Below are 19,937 nucleotides of genomic sequence, written 5' to 3'. Positions count from 1 at the left end.
TCCCTCTGCCCTGCCCCCATGCTCTGTTTAGAGCAGGCAGCTGGGCTGGGGGGTACCCTCCTAGCTCCTGCCCGTGCTAACCCTTGCCTCTTCCTGGGCGCTCTTGGGGACTGGCAGGAAGGGCCTTACCTGGGTGGATGTCCTGGAACAGGGACTTCCAGATGGTGTACTGCAGGGGGCCTGTGTACTTAGAGGTCGGGAAGTCTTCATAAGTCAGGTTGGTCTCATGGATTTTCCCTTTAAGCCTGGAAAGAAGGAAGGAGAGCAGGCTGCACTGGGGGCTGGATTTTGGTCTCAACACTGGGGGCCCTACAGCCACCTTCAGGGCAGCTGACAAAGGTCAAGGTCATGTATGTAAAGTCTGCCAGCCCCAGAGTCAAGTGCCTGCTTATGCCACTTCCTACTTCTCTAGCTGGCCTCAGTTTCTTCATCTTTAAAATGGGTACTAAGGTAGCACCTGCCCCCCAGGTTTGTTTTGAGGATGACCCGGCGTCATGTACTTAAAGTGCTACCACAGTGCTTGGCTTACGGTCAACACTGAATACATGATGTTAGCTGTCAGGATTGATCATCAACAGACCAATAATGAAGTGGTATCATTATTAAAGGCGGCTATAGGACCAGAGAGCCATGCAGTTGAATCCTGGCTCTGCCATATACTAGAGGGGTCTTGGCCAAGTGATCTAGCGTCTCTGTGCCTGTTCCTACATGTGTCAAATGGGGATGGCAGCAGTAACTACCTCCAAGGGAGCTAAGAGGATTATAATAATATAAATATTATTTATTACCTATAATATCAATATTATAAACAATATAATCTATATTTGTAATATAAATAACGTTGCACTATAAGGAATATCCTATATGATTCTGCTTACTATACAGAGACCACAATATAAACACATAAAGCTAATTTAGCCCCGGCCCTGGCACACAGCAGATGGCCCGGACCTGTCTGATGAAGATGGGAATGAAGGAGTTCTCTGCTAACCACCAGCTGTGCCTCCAGCCCCACCTCCCCACACAGGCTGGGGAGGGGATACCTGTCCCAGGAGGGCGGCTGGCGGGCGGGCACTTACCGCTCAGACAGCGAGGCCACCCCAGCCAGGAAGGTGTGGCGGTCGGTTTCGGCCAGGCGCTCCTGCAGGATCTGGGCCCCCTCCTGCACCTTGCGCAGCTGCTGGCTGTAGCGCTGGACTTTCTGCTCGATGTCCGTCAGCGTGCGCGCCGTGTCGGCCTCCAGCTCCTCCAGCATCGCCTTCTGCCGCTCGCGCAGCAGCCGGTGCAGCCGCTCGAACGCCTCCCCGATGGTGGTCCGCAAGCTTTTGGTGGAAGACTGTGGGGACAGTCATCAGGGGTTAGGCCAGAGGGAGCAGATGGGGTGACCCCTGCGAGAGAGGAGGAAGCCGAGAGCCTCGCTGTGGTGAGAAGCAAGGGTGGGGGAAGGGCACGTGGAAAAGCATGGTGGCGGACTAATGAGTCATCGAACTTTATATCGGAAACTGGGGATGTACTGTATGGTGACTAACATAATATAATAAAAAATCATTAAAAAAAAAAAGAAAAAAGAAAAGCATGGTGGCGGGACGCGGAGCTGGCCTAGCAGGGGACAGCACCGGATTCCACGTGCCCGTTAGGAAAATCACTGAGGCTTGAACTAGAGGAGCCGCAGAGGGTTTATGGCTTGGAAGACATTTGGGGGCAGCCTCTTTAGCCCTGGTGCCGGACCGGCTGGCTGTAGGGATACAGGAGAGAAAGGTGTGAGGCTGATGCCCAGCTTTCCGGCCTGGGGGTGGGAGGGCAGGGATGCCGGGGAAGAGTGGTGGGCGGGGAGAAGATGCTCGGTTCAGTCTAGGCTACAGGGAGGTCTTTATTTGTTAAAAAAAAATCACTCATGGGGCTCAAGCAAAGATGACAAGGAAATCACAGATATCAGAGAGCTTTAAAAACCGCAACGTGCCGGGCAAACCTTGGTGGTCACCCACCCTGTCCTGCCACCCTTGCGGCCCCCCAGCTGAGAAACCAGAGCTGGAGGTTAAAGCCCTGATCACAGGAGGCAAGACTGGACTTGCCTACTTCTCTGCTCCCGCGGGCACTGCCAGGCCCAGGAGGGACCTGTGTGGTGAAGGGCACGGGTGTCGGCGCCCAATAGCCCGGGTGAGAGTCCTAGCTCTGGGTCTCCAGCGGCGGCGACCTCAGTTGCCTGATGTCTCTGAGGCTGTTTTCTTATCTGTGAGAGGAGTTACACGACCACATCGCGGGGTTCTGGGCAAGATCAGTGGGGGCGTGTTCACGAAGTGCATGGCATTGTCCGAGGTACGGAGAAAGAGGCTGATTACAGAGAGATGGCTTCTGAGCGGGGGGCCTGCAGGACAGGCGGGAAGTCAACTGGGGATGCAGGGACAATGCGGGCTGCAGAAGTGTGGCCGGCTGCGGCAGGGCAGCGTGCGGGGGCCTGCCTCTGCAATCTTACTTTGTGGGATTCTGGCTGGGAGTTCAGAGAGTCAGAGACCCTGCTGTGTTCAGTGCCCCGGGCTCTGTGGGAGGCTTGACAAAGGCTCAATTAGGGCCAGTTCCCTCCTGTGGCGGCAGCAGGAAGAACTGCTGGCAGCGGGCCAGCCGCCCCGCGCATGCCCACCCAGAGCGCCAGGCAGACAAAGGGGGCGGAGGAGAGGCTGGGGATGAACAGCCGGGCTGCCTGTGGCCTCCCTGAGCCCCTCCCTGAACCCTGAGGCTTCTGTGCGGGTCACAGGTGGAGAAGATGGGGCCTGCCCTCCCTGCACCATCTGCCGCTGCCCTCCAAGGCCCCCCCCAAATCCCACAGCCACCCCTTCCGGCTCCTTTTTGGGCCCCTCCGTGGCAGCGTTTAGCGCACTGGCCACCCTCCACTAGCTGCAAGTTCTGCTTTGCCTCCCACCTCTGTGGCTGCTCCCTCCGGGCCAGCTCCTTTCGTTCTCACCTACATCCCCTCCTAGATGTTCCACCCCCACTGCTTTGAGGATGGCTGCCATGTCCTTACCCATGGCTTTGCACATCTCCCGAGCACCACATTCATCTTTCCACCTGCCTCAACCACACAGACTCCTGGGATCCCACAGGCCATCCAACTCTCTTGGTCTGCAAGTCAGCTCTGTCTTTGACAACAAACTCACCGCCACAGTGACCCTTCCAATGTGCAAAGTGGGTCAAAGCCGTTTAGGAACCTTTCTGGGCTCCCTGATAACTCGTAAAACACTAAATTCCTTAGCCCGGCATTCAAAGTCCTCCATCTGATCCCAATTTACCTCTCTAGTGCCATTGAGTTGCAATTCTACCTGCCTAGAATGGCCCACCCCCCAATAAATTCTTTATTCAACAGGCAAACTCCTACTCAACCTGCAAGACCCAGATTGAAAGCTACTTCCTCTGTGACATTCTCCCTAACTTTCTCAGGCAGTGAAATAGTTAAATGTCTCCAGAGCATTTCGTAAATATTCCAAATACACAGTCTCACATTTTATGTGGCTCCAGCTAGTGGACAAACCCCCCGGGGGTAAGAATGACATCTTTCCCAGCCTTGCGCTTCCCGTGCCCATCCCAGGGCCTGGCACAAGGCTGGCAGTCAGAGTCAGCTTGAGAGGTAAAGGAGGAAAGAGTCTTGCCAAAAATTGCTCTGCAGAGGTGGGTGCAGACTCCGTCTTCTTTTTAGGATGGGGGCCTACTACCTGCAGGACGGAAGAGGATGGGTAGCAAAAGCGGGAGAGACAGGGAAGGGTAGTTCAAAAGTGGAACATCGGAGTGACAGCCAACCATGGGTGCTTCAAGTATGTCCCTGAAAGGTCTTGCCAACCTGCCTGTCTTGCTGACCACAAAGACATAGATCCGGCTGAGGACCTCCCAGCGTGGGGCTGGAATACGCTCTAGGTTCTGACAAAATTGGACAGCAAGCTCCCAATTAACCACTTACTAGCTGTGGGGCCTTAGGCTCGTTCCTCAACCTCTCTGTGCCTCAGTTTCCTTGCCAATAAAATGGAGCTGACATTCCTACCTCGGAAGATATCCCCCTCACACCACACACACTCATTTGTTCTACAACTATTTATTGTGCGGGAGGCACTGTGCTAGGTTCTGGGGAGTCCTGCTGTCACAGAGGTGACATTCTGTGGGGTTCAGTGAGACAATGACGGAAAACACAATTACCAGCCCAGAGAAAGGTTCAGCTCAACTGGCGTGCCTCATTTATTCTAGTTTTTTCTAGGGCAGAGCCACCCCCACCCCACCCCCAATCCCTTTGGTGCTGTGCCTGGGAAAGCAGCCCCTACCCCAGCCCACCACATCCCTGGGAATACACTGGGGCTCAGAGGAATGGGGGCCGGTTCAGAAAAACACCCTGCCAAGAATGCGTCACTTGGTCAGCACCGACCAAGGAAAACATTGGGCCCAGGGAGGGAGATCAGACAGGCCCTCAGGCCGGGCCATTGGAGGGGCAGGCGCTGCAGGAAAGCGAGTCAGGCACCAGGTGAAATATGACCTCCAAAGCATCCATAGGCATTTCTTGTATAAACACCCCAGTCCAGACAGGAAGCAGGGCTTGGGGAACTGGAGGGGGAGGTGGCCCCACAGGACCCCCCAGAGGTAGACAGATGGACAGGAAAGCAGGGGAGGAAAAGGTCAGTGGAGAAAAACAATGGGGAGTGGAGAGAAGAGAACGCTGGGGAAAAAACTAGACCATAATATTCTACTTTCATTCACACAGAGGCTTCCATTTGCTTCTCTTCACCTGAGGGTGCAGAATCACTGGGCAGATGGGGAAACTGAGGCTGTGGAAGGCAAATAGGCCAGCGCTCTCTGTTTTTCATCTATTGCCTGCTGAGGGTCCTGCCCACAGGCACTCCAGAATGTTCTCTAAAGAAATGTTTGTCATGACCTCCCTGAGACCCCACACGGGTTGGTGGCCGAGCTGGGGCACAGGTCTGGATCTCAAATGGCCTCTCTAGGCCCCCAGGGGACCCCCCCAGAGGTCCAGAGCATTCCTAAGGCTCTACTTCAGCTGCTGCTGGCAGCTGCACCTTTGCTAGTGAGGGGGGCCAGACTGCAATCACCGCAGAGCTTAGCAGCTGGGCCTGAGTCCCCACTTGTTGGTCCCAGAAAGGGCAGAAATCAAAGCAACTCTTGTCCAGTTGGTGACACATCTGTGGTGGGAATTCAGAGGGAGGTCCTGGGATCTAGAACTTCAGGGCTGGAAGGAGCCTGGCAGGGTCTCCAGTGTACAGATGGGAAGACCGGGGGTCCAGAATAGTAGACAGTTTACCCACTGTCACACGGTGAGTTAGGGGCTGGATCAGAATCCAGGGCCTCCCTCTCAGGCCCAGAAAAAGCCTTTCTTTTCAAACCATTGCAGCCAGAGACTACAGGAATTGTCCCGACTTTACGGCAGAGTCCATATCCCCACGGTCTGATTTTAAGAGAGCGATACCAAGGCTGGTCCCCAAATCATCAGGACGGCTTCAAGGAAACAGGCTCAGGGTTGTTTCCTGGATTGCTCCCTGATCCCACCTCACCTTCCGCCCAGAGCAGGAAGGGAGAAAGGGCCCCACTCTTACACCCAGGCACCAGCCCAAATCCTTGCCCTCAGTCCTAGGAGGGGGTCCTGTCACACTTACCTTCGTAGGCCCCCGCCTCCGTCCCACCCCCAGCCACGCCCCTCTCGTAATAGGTCTGGCACCTTTAAGCCCCGCCCCATCCCCGCCCCGCAGGCCCCGCCCCCGCGCCCAGGCCCTGCTCACCTTGGTCTCCGCCAGCTGTCGCTTGAGCAGCTGCAGCGCCTCGGTGTGCTCCCGCTCGCTGTCCTGAAGGGCCTGAAGCTGCTCCTTCAGCTCCCTCTGGAACAACACAAGACCGGGATGTGGGGCCCGGGACAGACCGCCGCCGCGCTCCCGCGACCTGGCCCAACACCGTCCTCCCCGCACAGTTCAACAACGCCCAAGTCTCCCAGATGCTCCGGCTGCTTTCATCTTTCCATCTTTCCTCCGCAGTTTTGCAACAGCCTCCCCTCCAGCCATCGTAAGAGCTGGTGGTCTCCCTGTCTCCAACCCGCTTCCACATACATTCCACCCCAGGCTCATTTGCTGGCGGGGACTCGTGGCTGAGACTCCTCGGGTGGGTACCAAGGCCATACCACTGTTCTCCGCTACGACTAAGGCATCCAGTGCGCTAGGCGCTGTTCTCGGTCCTTTGCTTGTATCAGGTCATTTAATCCTCTTCAACAACACAGAGGAACAAACATTTTTCCGATGGAAAAATTGGTACAGAGAGGTCATGAAACTGGTCCCAAAGCATGCAGCCAAGCAAGTAAGGGGAAAACCATAATTGGACCATGATCTTGACGTCAGCTGACATGTTTTCTACAGGGATGACACTCATGGCAAACAGCGGCGAGAAGCCATAATATACAACATATGGAAAACTTCAATAAGGCCACGATCAGTATTACTGACTTTTCCTTCGCCTCAGATTCCAGTAGGGCTCAGCATGACAGTGCTAGTAATTTTGTTTTTATTTAAAAATTTGATCTTCTGTTCATCATGGGTTTTTTGCTTTCATATATTTAAAAACTGCATTAAGTATTATCCATCTCACTCACTGAGTTTTGGGGTGCCTATTTCAATGCTGCACCTCACCCGAGTCCCACACCTGTCTCCACCATCCCTCTCCCCTTGCTCCCATGCAGCCAAGGTGGCCTTCTTCTTGCTCCATCACGGGCTTGTCTCAGCCTCATGATTTCGCCCTTGCTGCTTCCTGGGGCCAATGCACTCCCCTGGGATTTTCTCCTGGTGATTCCGTTGTGTCATTAACATATCAGCTCAGACGCCACCTCCTTAGGGAGGTCTCACCTGACTGCCCCAGGTACAACATCAGCCCCTACACCCTCTGCCCCACATCCTGTTTCGAGGTCTTCCTAGCACCTTCTGCTGTCCGAGACGCTCTTGCTCACTTGTTAGACAGCGTGTTTACTGCTCGTCTCTTCCACCAGACTGTGAATATCCTGAGAGCAGAAGTCTTGTCTGGTTTGTTCACTGTTGGATCCCCAGTGTTTAGCACAGTGCTCAGCACACAGCAGGGCCTCAATGAATAGTAGTCAAATGAACAAATGTGGCATTGAGGTGGGTACCCCCATGACAGGGCCAGCTGTCTGCATGTATTGGCCATTTCGCTCAATGTATCATAACTAGTTCTCCTGTCTATCCCTAGTGCCCCCCCGCCATGAGCCCATGAGTCCTGTGGAGCGGGCCCTTACCTGCTTTCTATTCCCTGTACCCGTCAAAGACCTGACACTAAGATGGGACTCGAGGAACTTTGCTTTGCGGATGAATTTCTGTGGAAACAGCTTCTGAGCAGGACCTGGGTTTTCCAGTCAGCCTGGGCTGTGAGAGACGCCAGGGAGCTGACTTACCCGTTCACCCTCATCTCCCTCCTACTCACTCAGCTCATCAGAGCAGGGAGGACCCTTGGAAAACATCTGGTCCAACTAATTTTATAGACAAGGTGGCAACATGGGAAGATGGTCATGATGACACGCTAAGGGAAGCATGCAGAAATTATCTTTGCTTACTATCCCTTAGTCATGCAACAAATATTTATTGAGCAACTACTATGTGCCAGGCACCGCTGAGGCTCTGGGGATACAGTAGAGAGCGAGACAGACAGTCCTTATCCACAGGGACCGTCCAGTGTGGTGGGGAAGAGAGATAACGAGCAAGGAAAATCACCAAAGAATCAGGCGATTCTGGGTTATGGTCTGTGCTCTAGAGAAAATAAAGTGGTGCGGGACGGGGGTGAGTTTGGGGGAGGGTGGTCAGGGAAGGCTCCTCTTCTCTGAGCTGTCACCTGAGATGACACAGTGGCAGGACGACGAGGAGGCAGTCTTGGAAACAGGAGTTAGATGGGGACACTGGGGCAGCTTGTGTGGCTCCAGGAGCCGCCTCGGGCCATGAGGCAGCTGTAAAGATGGAAGTCACAAGCTGAAGCCAGAGGGGTAGGAGGAGGAGGGAGCCTGGGTCCCTGATGGCTGATCGCCGCTCAGTGATGAGCTAGGAAGTTGGCCCTCAAAAAAAAAAAAAAAAGAGGAAAGCCTTGATTTCTAGTGTTTGCTAACTTGCCAATTTCTGTGGTGTAAATGCTGCCAGCAAAGCCGATTCCCAGCGATCCATGTGAGGTCACGGGCTGGGAACACACCGACACAGTCAGCCGGCAGGGACGGGAGCACGCTGGCGCCAGCCCACCCCTGCCCGGGGGCCTTTCCTGCAGGCCGGTTGTCCAGGGAGAGAGATCCACACCAGCTACCTGCCGCCGCTCAGCCGCTGCGAACAGCCGAGCGTCAGTCCTAGCAGGTTCACGGGCGTCTGAGTCATCGGAACAGACAGACAAATCTCATTCACCTGAGAGGACAGATGGACGGCGCCTCAGGCCCTCCCTGCCAGCCCCGGGGCTGTCCAGCTTGGGACACAGCTGAGATGCAGGTGTCTGAGGGATGAGCTGAGTGTGACAGTCGTCCCCCCTCGTGTCCTCACAGGTCCACGCGAGACTCAGCTCCCCACGTGGCTCCTCAGCATCCCTGAGAAAACCGCGTCAGAGGCGGAGTTCCTTACGTGGCTGAGGGCACCCTAGGGAATTGGACAAATCGCTCCCTGCTTCCAGGGCCAAGGAACGAGGAGGGCAGGCCTGCCTCTTCCTCCTGGACCCTGGAAGCACCGGGACACTCCTTTGCTCGTTCCACAAACATGAGCGGAGGTCTCCTTGAGCCCACATGGTGCTGTGTCAGCAACAGGCAGAGGGATGCCTCAGGAGGGGTGCCAATGAGTTGGGGGAGAAGACAGGGACACGTGAGTTAATGTGACAGAGAATGCTGGAATAGGGTTAGGGGACACCAGACTTGCTGCTCTTCCCAGGCCGCCATCTCAGCGAAGGCCACCCCGACCCCTACTGCCATCCACGTGAGAAATCTGGGAGTCATCCTTGACACTGCCTGCCCACCAGGGCAACCGGTCATCACGTTTGTCTTGCCAGTTGTCTCCTGTCTACACCCACTGCCCCTGGTTTGCTTTTCACCCCTGCTTTCCTGGACTGTGACCCTAGGCTCCCCTCTGCCCCTGCACGCTCCAAGTGCCCCACAGAGCAGCTGTAGTGACTGCTCTGTGGGACAGATCTGTCCACGCTTCTCCCCCGTGTCCCACTGCAGGATTTCCATGGCGTCGGGGCAGACGGCCACGAAGCTTGAGTGCGGCACTCAAGGCCTTCACCCCTGGCCCCAAATTTCTTCTCCAGCCTTGTCTCTTGGTCCAGACCTGCACTGTCCGATACAGCCACCACCAGCCACACGTAAAGTTCACATGATTTGAAATGAAATAAAACTGAAACTCAGTTCCTCAGTGGCAGTGAGATGTTGGGAGACACATTCCAAGAGCTCAAGAGCCCCAGGGGACGGTGGCTAGTGTCTCAGGCGGCACAGATGCAGAGCACCAGGAACCGTCTGGTCAAACCCTCTGGATCTCTCTAACAGGAAACTGAAGCGCGCGGAAAGGGACTGACTGGCCCGTGGCCACACAGCTTGACAGAGAACCAGCCGGCAAACGTACTGCAGGCAGAAGCGAGACACAAACAGGAAGCCCGTGGTGGAAGGAGTGGCTCTGCCGAAGGGCAGCGGCGCGGTGTGGGCTCACAGGCGCGTGTCATGCAATTCTCACAACCCCTTCAGGAGGCAAGGGCCTTTATCACCTCCATCTCATGGAGGCGGAAACCGAGGCTCAGAGAGGTCAGGCAGCTGGCCTAAGGTTGCACAGCTCCGTTTCCAAATCTGTAAAGTGCAGCTAATACCAGTGTTGGCTCTGGGGCTGTGAGCATCCGATGACTTGATTCATGACCTGACGTGACGCACAGGGTACACTGTCACTCTTGGCTGCTGTTACGATCATCGTAATCATCCCAACTACGTGTGAAGCAGGGAGTCAGAAGCAGCAGAGCTTCCAGGAGAGACTTTATGTCTGATGGAAAGCCCAGGGAAGATGGACGGATGGGCAGGGTTCCTTCAGGTCTCCTGGGTGGGGCCAGAGCACCCCAGGTGGAGAGACCAGTTGGGCAGGGGCACACCTGGTGTGTGCAGGAAGTGGGGGGCAGTTGGGAATGACAGGAGCCAGGTATGGACAGGGGGGTGGAGTTCCAAAGTGGAAAGGCCAGTGGGGCCAGCTGGGGTGCGAGCAGGGGGTGGAGGAGGCCTTGAAGGTCAGCTTGGGGGAGCTGGACTCTGCCGGCCCATCAGAGCAGGAGGATGCCAGGAAGAGGGGAGTCAGGAGGGACAAACCTCAGAGGGCAGAGCCACAGCTCTGTACGCCTTCTTTGGAGAGGGAGCAAAGTTAGGGCCAGCAACAAACCTGAGCAATTATGCAAATGTCAGCTGAGAGGCTCTGGGGCTCCCATAGGTTTGGAGAGGCCAGGACTGGGGCAGCAGCTGGGGGGAGGACAGAGAGCCAGGGCTCCTATGCTCCCAAAGGCAGACCTCCCCTCCTGTGGGGCCAGCCCTCTCCCAGCCTAGCTGCTGCAGGAAGCCACCTGCCCAAGGCTTCAGGGAGCCGTCTCAGCCCCATCACAAGCAGTGCTGCCCAGTAGAGATAGCGTGAACTCTGGCCTCAGAAAAACCTGGGTTTGAATCCCAGCTGCATGACCTTGGGCGGATCATCTCTTCCCCTCTCAGGGCCCACCTCTCAGAGCCTAATCTGTAAAATGGGCATCAGAGCCACCCATGGGTTTGGGGTGGGAGTAAATAAGATGGCCGCATGAAAGGGCCACGTGGGTGCCCAGGCCCCCTCCCCTTCTCCACGCTCCCGTACTGCTCTCTCTCCTGCTCTGACCCGAGGACGCCGGAAGTCTTACCACGGCAAACTGAACTGGCACCACCTTCTTCCTCTCCCCCATCCTCAAGCTCCTGCTCCCCCGGCAGGCCTGAACTCTTTGCATGTCTTCTCTCTCTCTCTTTGAGCCTCACCCCTCACGGACCCCCCTACTCGCAGTCTCTCACAAGGCCTCCTGGCTGCTCCCCTTGCCCCCAGGCTCTCCCAGCCCTCCAAACTGCCCACTGCCCATCACGCAGACCTGACCAGGCCCCGCTTGCCAGCTCAAACCTGTTCCTGGCTCCCCAGCATCTCCAGGAACAAATCCAAGCTCCTTGGGGTGTATGGGGGCGTGTGTTCAAGGCCCTTTCCGAGCCGGCCCAACCTCACTCTCCTATTCCCGCCTGGCCCCAGACATTCTCCCCTCCAGCCACAACCACCCACCCACTCATCTCCATGCCTGTCCCTGGTCTGACAACCTGAGTCCCAGTTCCAGCAACACTTCCTGGTGCCGTGGCAGTGGGCAGTGTCTGAGCCTCGGTTTCCTCGTTTGTAAAACAGGGCAATGAGACCCACCTCACAGGTGTGCCGTGAAGATTCGGTGAGAGTGCTAGGCAAAGCACTGCCCCTGCCCCTGCACTGTGCCCCCAGGCGACGGGGGCTGGGGGTGGGTTGATTCCTTGTGTCCACAATGTCTTCTCTCTCTGCCCTCAGCCCGACTGTCAGCCCCACAGAGGCCCGGATGACTCTCGGTTACAGCCAGCGGAGACGGGGACGTGACCTCACAGTTGATGGGCCTGTCTCCCACAGCAGGGCTGGGGCTCATTCAGCTCTCTCCCGGGCCCAGCACATGGCCTGGCAGCAGGGGTGCTGACTGAAGAAATTACTGAGTGAATCCCTGAGTTCAAGATGGAACCCACCTCCAAATCCTCCACACCCACCCCAGTGTCCAAGCAGAGCTCAAGGTCCGGAAAGTAAGCGATGCTGTGTCATGGCTCTGACGCCCCCCAACCTTCGGGTGCTGCGTGAGGCAGTTAGGACGTTGGTGAGCAGGGGGAGTTCGGAGCCAGACAGACCTGAGTCTGAGCTCCCGGCTCTGGCTCCCCCCTGTATCCGTCTCACATCCTCCCACACCCACTCCATCTTGGGCAAGCTACGGAACCTCTCAGCCTCCGTGTCTTCATCTGTGAAATGGTGCTGGGGCTAGTCCCACACCAGGAACTGGGAGAGGAAAAAGGAGTTAACGCCTGGAACAGCACCTTGCACACAGCCAATGCCTGATAAACTCTGGCTCGTGTTTTCTTAGCGCTGTTCTTCTTTCTGTGGCTGTCACTGCCTACCCGATCCTTTGCTTTCTATGAAATCAGCGTCCCGAGGCCGCCCAAATTCAAGTTCCTACACCGTGGCCTGTGCTTAGCCAAGATGTCCTGGATGAATGTTCCTGGCAGCCCACAGACACCTGTGAGGAGGGAGCTGGGGATGCCGACAGCCAGCCCTGAGTCAGACTCACTGCCAGCCTCCACGGAGACTGCTGTTTGCACATAAATCCTGTCCTCTGCTGGGAGAAGCAACAGTGGAGGCTGCTTCCTTAGAACACACACAACTGCCTCCCTGTCCGTGGTTCCACAGAAAGTGGCTTCACAGCTGTGATCTGTTTGGACGGGCAGCAACTCTCCCTCCCTCTTTACCCATCAAGCGGCCAGTCTTGTTACTTCTGTTGCCCAGACTGGGACAGGGTGAGGGGAGGGAGCGCCCGCGGCTCAGCTGGAAGGAGCGAGAGCCGGGACTGGAACCCAGTCCCCTTACCCCTGCTCTTTCCCCACGTGGCTGTCTCGGTGTCTCTGGGTCACCACGCCCAGCTTGTCGGGGCTCCCAGCCAAGGCTGATCCAGCAGCGTCTGCCCTGGCAGGACAGAGGCCTTGGGAAAGGCTCCAGTGGTCACATAAGGCCTGGAGGGGGTGGTTGGGACTGAATGGGGTCCCTTCTCTGGAGGCATGGAAGCTGAAGTCTCAGGCCAGATGCAAGTCTGACCAAGATGACGTCCCGCCACCTGCCTTCAGTGCCTCAGCTAGCACAGACACGTGTCCTAGCCTGACCCTGCGCTGAGTACCTGAAATGCAAAGACAGGCAGCGGGAAGGCGGGGGGGGGGGGGGGGGGGGAGGACGACTACCTGGCCCTCAGAGGCAGCTGGGAGGCTGTGAGTGGCCCAGTCAGACTGGCTTCTAATCCTGCCCCCGCCATTTCCCAGCTGGGTGACCGAACCAGGCACTCAATTCCTCTGAGCCTGTTTCTTTATCTGGAAAAGGAGCAAATGACAGGACCCACTCGACAGGGTTTTATGAAGATTAAATGAGCTAATAAAAGAAAAGCGCTTAGTCTAGTCTCAGGCAATGCGCCAGGGCCCAAAAGGTATTGGCTGAGAAGCCCCAGACTTCTGAGATGGGGTTCCCTCCCTCCCTTTGGCTCTGCGGTCCAGTGCTCAGCAGTGAAAAAAAAGGGGGGGGCATGCACACACGCACACATGCATACACACGCTCACATGCTCTTTACACAGTAAAAATTCTGAAGAATCACAAAGCAATTCTAATGATGTTTTTCTATGGGGTGAGATTATGGGGGGGACTTTAACTTTTATATTATATAGCTCTGTTGATTATGTTAATTTTATAATCAGAAACAATAAAGATACTGAAAATTGTTGTATGCTACTCAGTGCCAGGCATAGTATCAGGCCCTTTTGATAAAGCATCCCTAACCCTTAGAACATCCTCCCAGGGAGGTCATATTATCTCCATGTTATAGGTGAGCAGGTGGAGGCTTAGAGAAGCGAAGTGACCTGACCAAGGACACACAGCTCATCAATGATGATGCCAGGATCTGACCCCAGTATTGGAATCAAGTTCAAAGCAATTCTGCTTGGCAGGTCAGGGAAAGCTTCATGGAGGAGGTGACATTTGAGCTGAGCCTGGAAAGCTGAGTAGGGCTTCTCTAGGCCAAGGTTCTCAACCAGGGCTGATTTTGACCCCAGGGGACATTTGAGGAAGCCTGAAGACGTTCTGGGTTGTCACGGGTTGGTGGGATGGGAGGGATGGGAGGGGTGGGAGGGTGGGAAGTGCTACTGGTTAGCGCTAGTGGTTAGAGGTCAGAGATACTACATTCTACAACGCACAAGATTGCCTTGCACACAAAGATGTACCTGGCCCCAGATGTCAATAGTGTGCAGTATGGTAACATACTAGAACTGTCGTTTACTGAGTGCTTACTCTGTGCTGAGCGCAGTACTAAGTTCTTGCAAATGTCATCTTACTTCATCCACCCCCCTTGCTGACAATGAGGGACTCAGAGCTCAGAGATGGAAGTGAACTTTTCTAAGGCCACCCTGCCAGAAAATGGGAGCACCAGGATTGAAGCTGCCCAGTACAGAGCCGGAGTTCTTAACCTTTCTGCTCTGCTGCCTCCAGGATTTATAATAAATGTAAAAGCTCTTGGCCCACCGCTAGGCGGGATGTGAGGAGACTCCGGCTGAGCCCAGGCACAGCCCTCCTCTGGCCTCGGGCCGGGGGGCGAGGTCCCCTCCCTCCTCCTCTGCCATTTCCCCATCTGCCAAGGGACGGTTGCACCAAAAGGTCTCCCAGGCTCTGCCAGCTCGGAGTCTGGTGTCCTCCAGGAGAGAGGCCCAAGCCCAGGCTCTAGGAGCCCTGGGGACGAACCACCAGCAGCCGGGAGAGGACGGGGGTGTGCCGGGCAGGCTCGGCCTCATTCCCAGTGCACACATAGCGAATGAGCCCTGCTCTGTTGATTGTGTCACCCCACATGAAGAGAGAGGCAGGTGAGGTGCAGAGTGGCCTGAACCTCACCCAGGAGCCCTTCCCTCTCCAGTGAGGAAGGCAAGTTTCTCTGCCATCTTCTTGCCAAGCCCAAAGGAGGCTCCAAAGCAAGGCCTCCTTTCAGGCAAGAGAGGTGGGTGTGGGCATTTGCCCAGCTGGGCACCTGAGGTCTCCCAGGTAGGAGAAGGGATGGGAGTGCACGCTGACTCCACCCCTCCCCTGTGCCAAGCATCTCCAACAGCCGGTCCCGCTCAGGTCAGCCTCCTGAAATCCTGGTGGGAAAGAATCACTGTGACCCCAGTTTACAGACCAGAGCATGAAGGCTTACACGAAGGGACTCGCGGAGTCACACAGGGCTGGAGGAAGGTTTGGAACCCAAGACTATCCGACCAGAGGAGAGTACACTAGAAGGTAGGTAAGTGGCCGTCTTGTTCTTTTCACTGAGGAGTCAGTGTTTCAATAACATTTAGAGAAAATATACCTTTAATTTCTCCCGCATTCCCCAGGATGTGGAAAGAATTGTAAAAAACCAAAACACAGTTGTTCTGATTTGCTGGTTTGCAGACAGGGGAACGCAGGCTCAGAAGGCAGAGGCCTCTCTAGCTAGAAAGTCAGACGGGGAGAGGAGGGGCTGAGTGGCAGAGGAGGGATCTGGCCTGGGGCAGGCGGAGCTTTCTAGCCTGGCTCTCTCATTGTCTGGTAGTGGGGGCTTGGGGGAGTCACATCACCTCTCTGGACCTCAGTCTCCACATCTATATTAGAAGAGGTTGGACAGATGGTTTCAGAGTCCTTCAAACCCTCACAACCTGCACTCAGCCGTGTCAAAATTTCTCCCCTCCCTGTTTATGTGACTTCACAGATGGAGAGATGGGGATACCACGGCCCGGCACAAAATGCTCTGGGGACAGAGGGCCGATGCCAACCTGTGCAAGCAACCAGAGCCCCCAGTTCTTGCTCTCCATCCTCAAAGAGCCAGACTGGGAGGGAGTCAGTCATGGTTTGGGGATGAAAGGGGCAGGGAGGGAGAGATGGTGAACATGGGGCCATTTCTGCTGGGCCAAGGGTCATCCACAGGCACCTGCTAAGTGCAGGCTGACTTGCAGAGACTCATGTCGGTGGTGGTGGGGGGAACACCTCCTACAAAATAGGGAAAGTAGTTACTTAGCTCCTGCTTTAGTATCTCAAGGGCCAGGGAGCTCACTACCTGCCAAGTTAGTTCACTGCATATTAAAAAAAAAATGAGTGAAAAATCTGCTTCCAAAGGCTCCACAGTCTGGGCCAGCTCAGGCCAGAATTGGTCACTCATTCATTCATTCATTCATTCACTCATTCTTCAAACTTTACTGATGAATACTGATGTACCAGGCTTTGGGGCTATAGATAAGATGAATCAGAGACGGTCCCTCCTCTTTGGGAACTGTGTGCTAGACTGGTATCCCAAGGCCAAAGACATAGGACTGGTGAATTGAAATGGTTTAGGTGAAGAAAAAGATTCTAGACTTCCACACTGAAATACGCTTGGGTGCCATTTTAGTAAACACATTAAATGGATCTCTTTGCTACAAGATTTCTCCAAACCTTTAATATGCAAAATGTACATGGAGAATCCTCCAAGGGGATATTGAGAATATACTATATTTCCCCAATATAGCTGATCTTGGAACACTATTTTTTAAAACAGCATACTTACTAACAGAGGATATTTGAGGAAATACAGCTCCAATGCCTTTTTTTTTTTTCCCCAGGGGAGACTGGGGAAGCCTTACACCGACAGGACATTTGAGCAGGGCTTTGAGAACTGAGTAGGAGTTGGTCAGTGAAGACGGGAAGGTTTAAGGGAGATCATTTATAGTCCTAGTCTGACTATGCTCAGGTTACCCTGCATATACTGTTTCATGTTGTCTTCAAAGGTCTTGATAAGGGTGACAGAGCCAAGGAGGTCACCAAAGCTTCTGGAGACTCCCACAGATCCACCCCTCTCCCTTTTCTTGAATCACCTCACCTCAGGGCCTTATTCTCCAAATCTTGAGTTTTAAATTCTGTTCCCACTGTCAACCTGGCCTCTCTTCTGGTTTAAACCCAAAATAGTTCTTATAGTACCTGGACTTGATCCCAGCTTTAACCCCTCACACACCCTGGCCTAGGCCTTGGCACCCAAACTCACCCTCTCTGCAGTTTGGATGGCCATAACTTAGACTGTCTCTCAGATTTCACCCTGGCCTGCCCAGCGCAATCTAGCCCTGGTACTGCCCCCTTAGGTCCTGACGCACACCTGATTGAGCCCCGCCCCATCGTGGCCCAAGGCTGCCCCTCAGCTACTCCAAACGGTCCTCACCCATTCTGGACAGCGGCCCCGCCCCCTGTCTAGACCTGATAGTGTTCCCATTCCCATCTCTGTCTTTGTCCCAACTCTGTCCTGAACCATTCATTTGTGGACCCTGCCTTCAGGTCCAGGCCCCTGACCGCAAAAAGTGGCCCTCCAGTTCTGATTCGTCCCCACCCCCAACCCTGCCCCAAGCCCGTACCTGGGCCAGCTCTGATCTCACTGGTGCCGGCCGTGCCACTCCAAGGGTGACCCCTCCCCAACCAAGGACCCACCCAGACTTCGGGTCCGCGTCAGACCCGGCCAGGTGCGGATGGCCCTAGGCCCCGCCCCTAGAACCCCGCCCCCTCGCCGCGGCCACGCCCCGTCCCCGTCCCGTATAAATTCTGATAGGGCCCTGACCCTGCCGGCGGCCCCGCTCCGTGACAATTCTGACTTGGCCCAGCCCAAGGTCCAGCCCGGACCCCGCCCCCGGCCCCGCCCCCGGCCGGCCGAGACCCTCACCTGCAACTCCTCGAAGGCATCATCGATGCCGGTGACCTGGTGCTGCTCATGGAGCGCGGGCTCGTCGCAGAAGAAGCAGAGCAGCGCGCGGTCCGTGAGGCAGAAGAGCTTGACCTTGTCGTGCGCCTGGCAGGGTCGCGCGGCGCGGCGCGCGTTGAGGATGGCGTCCAGCGGGAAAGCGCTGTAGCGCTCCACGATGTTGGCTAGCTTGAGGCTGGGCGCGAGCGCGGGCTCGGCGAACGTGCGCCGGCACTCGGGGCAGTCGCGGGCGCCCTGCGCCTCCTGCCTCACCCAGTGCTCGGTGATGCAGCGGCGGCAGAAGTAGTGCTCGCAGCCCAGGCTCACCGGGTCCTGGTAGATGCTCAGACAGATGGAGCACAGCAGCTCGTCCTTGAGGCTGCACGCCATGGCGCTGGGGGCGGCGGAGAGGGGGCTCTGAGATGCAGGGGGGCGGCTGCGCGAGCGAGGTGCTGTCGGGGGCCGCACCGAGGGATGGGTGCGGGGAGCAGGCGGGGAGAGGCAGGAGTAGGAGCTACAGAAGGAAGGGGGGCTGTCCGGGAGGGAAGAGGGGGTGCGAGGAAGAGGTGCTGGGTAGAGACCAGCCGGGATGCGAGTCCAGGAAGGTGGTCTCGAGGTAGTGGGTGACTCGAAGCAATGGGTGCTGGAGGGAGGGGGCCTTGGTGTCTGTGGGAAGGGGCTCCTGGCAAGGAGGTTCTAGAGAAAGGGACAGTGTGAAGGGATGGGTGCTGGGAGAAGAGGATCCAGAAGGGGGGCGGAGGCTTTAGGAGGGCTGAAATCCCGGGATGGGTGCAGAGGGGGGAGGGGGAGAAGCTGGGGATGGGGAATTCTGGGGAAGGGGGAAGCCAGGCAGAGCAGAGCCGCGGCTGTGCGTGGCAGAGGAGAGGAGGGGTGCGAGCAAGCTCAGCTGCCCGATCCCGGCCCCAAGACCCCTCCCGGCGTGGCCCCTTACCCCTGCCGGTTCGGCGGCCACTGCTCCGGTCCGAGCGCAGCCTCTCAACCCGGAACCAGCCGAGCGCGAGCTCCCGGCGGCAGTGACTCCCTCCCCGCCCCCGCGGGCCGGGCCCGGGCGACTCCGCCCCTGCGGCGGGAGGGGGAGAGGAGAGGCGGGGCCGGGCCTCCAGCCTGCGGACCCCTCTCCGCCCCCACCCTTCCCCTACTCCCCCGGGACCAAAACCCAGCTGTTCCTTCAGGATCTGCACACGGAGCAACATGCGCGTCTCGCTTCGGGTCCCTGCGGCGGGTGAAGACAGCTAATTTAAGAGGATAACGAGTAAACAAGGAGCATCTTTCTGGATCATCGACGTGAAGATTTAGGGAAAATATTTTTTATTAAAGCAAGCAAGGATATGTCCTGTAATCTGTATAGAATACAACCTTTGCATAAGACGTAAAGATAAGCTCTAGAGAATGCCCTGCTTGCTTAGGGCAAGTTCAAGATTTCCTTTTCACTTTCTTATGGAGTGCTTGGGGGGGAAGTTTAGAAAGCCCTGACCGGCTACTGTCAGACCCAAGGAGTAGCCTCCATTCAGCAAACATTTCCGGAGTGCTATATTTGTGTGTGTGTGTGTGTGTGTGTGTGTGTGTGTGTGTGTGTGTGTGTGTCGGATAGGGAGGGTGGAGCAGGGGAGAGGAGAGAGTAATAGGAGACCTTATCTTCTATGCCAGATGGAGAGGGGATAAGAGATTTCTAGGTAGAGGGGACAGCCAGAGCAAAAGCACAGAGGCGTGAAAGGGGAGGGCACTTGGAGGGAAGTGCAAGTAGTTCTGCGCTGTCGGGGGTGGGGTGGGGTGGGGAAGGCAAGGCGTGGAGGGTGTTGTGGGTCACTGTAAAAGATTTCCTCAAGGCGCTGGGCTTTCAAGTGGAGGAATGACTTGGTCTGGTGTGGGTTTCAGGAAGTGAGGGAGATGCTCATTATACCATCTGTAAGGTGGAAGCAGGGATCCTTTCTGGTATGTCTGCATATGTGCAGTGCTTGTATATTACAGCCAAGTAGCCGAATAACAGCGGCAAAGACGTCGGCTGCGGAAGAGAGACTGGCCCCAGTTAGTCACTGTTGTCATCGTGCCTGCAGGAGACCTGAACTGGGGCCGAGACCCTGGGGAAGGAGAGAAGGCTAGGGTATTGACGGTACAGACACTATGGAATTTAGTAATGGGTTGGATATGGGGGTGAGAGAGACATTGAACACGGCTCCCCAGTTTCTGCCTTCTCCAGACATGTCTTCACCGCAATGTAAGAAACAGTTCAAAGTTTACTCCTCTGCTGTTTCTGTACTCTCCACATAATGACCTGGTCCCGTGTCACCATCATTGCCAGAAACAAGATGGTAACTCATGCCACAACCCTTCCTCCACTTTTTCTTACGGTCAGAGCCTGATTTTGTTCAGGGGAGTCCCTT

At 55.9% G+C, this 19,937-nt stretch overlaps 1 protein-coding gene across 1 annotated transcript in view; it reads right to left on the bottom strand.

Moving 5' to 3' along the window:
* The window catches only part of TRIM62 (tripartite motif containing 62), a 29,455-nt gene extending 10,896 nt beyond the window's left edge, over nt 1–18,559 (bottom strand). The window contains exons 1-5 of the mRNA XM_045782489.2: nt 18,488–18,559; nt 17,518–17,929; nt 5,766–5,861; nt 1,080–1,336; nt 130–245 (exon numbers count right to left, since the gene is read on the bottom strand). Of these exons, the coding sequence (XP_045638445.1) occupies nt 130–245; nt 1,080–1,336; nt 5,766–5,861; nt 17,518–17,925 (877 nt within the window). The 5' untranslated portion in view covers nt 17,926–17,929; nt 18,488–18,559. The remainder of the gene's footprint in view (nt 1–129; nt 246–1,079; nt 1,337–5,765; nt 5,862–17,517; nt 17,930–18,487) is intronic.
* Nucleotides 18,560–19,937: the final 1,378 nt, after the last annotated feature.

Source organism: Ursus americanus, chromosome 33 (genome assembly GCF_024610735.1).
Source record: "Ursus americanus isolate L20-20 chromosome 33, mUrsAme1.1.p, whole genome shotgun sequence".
NCBI classification, from domain to species: Eukaryota; Metazoa; Chordata; class Mammalia; order Carnivora; family Ursidae; genus Ursus; species Ursus americanus.
The sequence above is the reverse complement of the archived record's forward strand: the minus strand, read 5'-3'. Positions and strand labels throughout refer to the sequence as shown.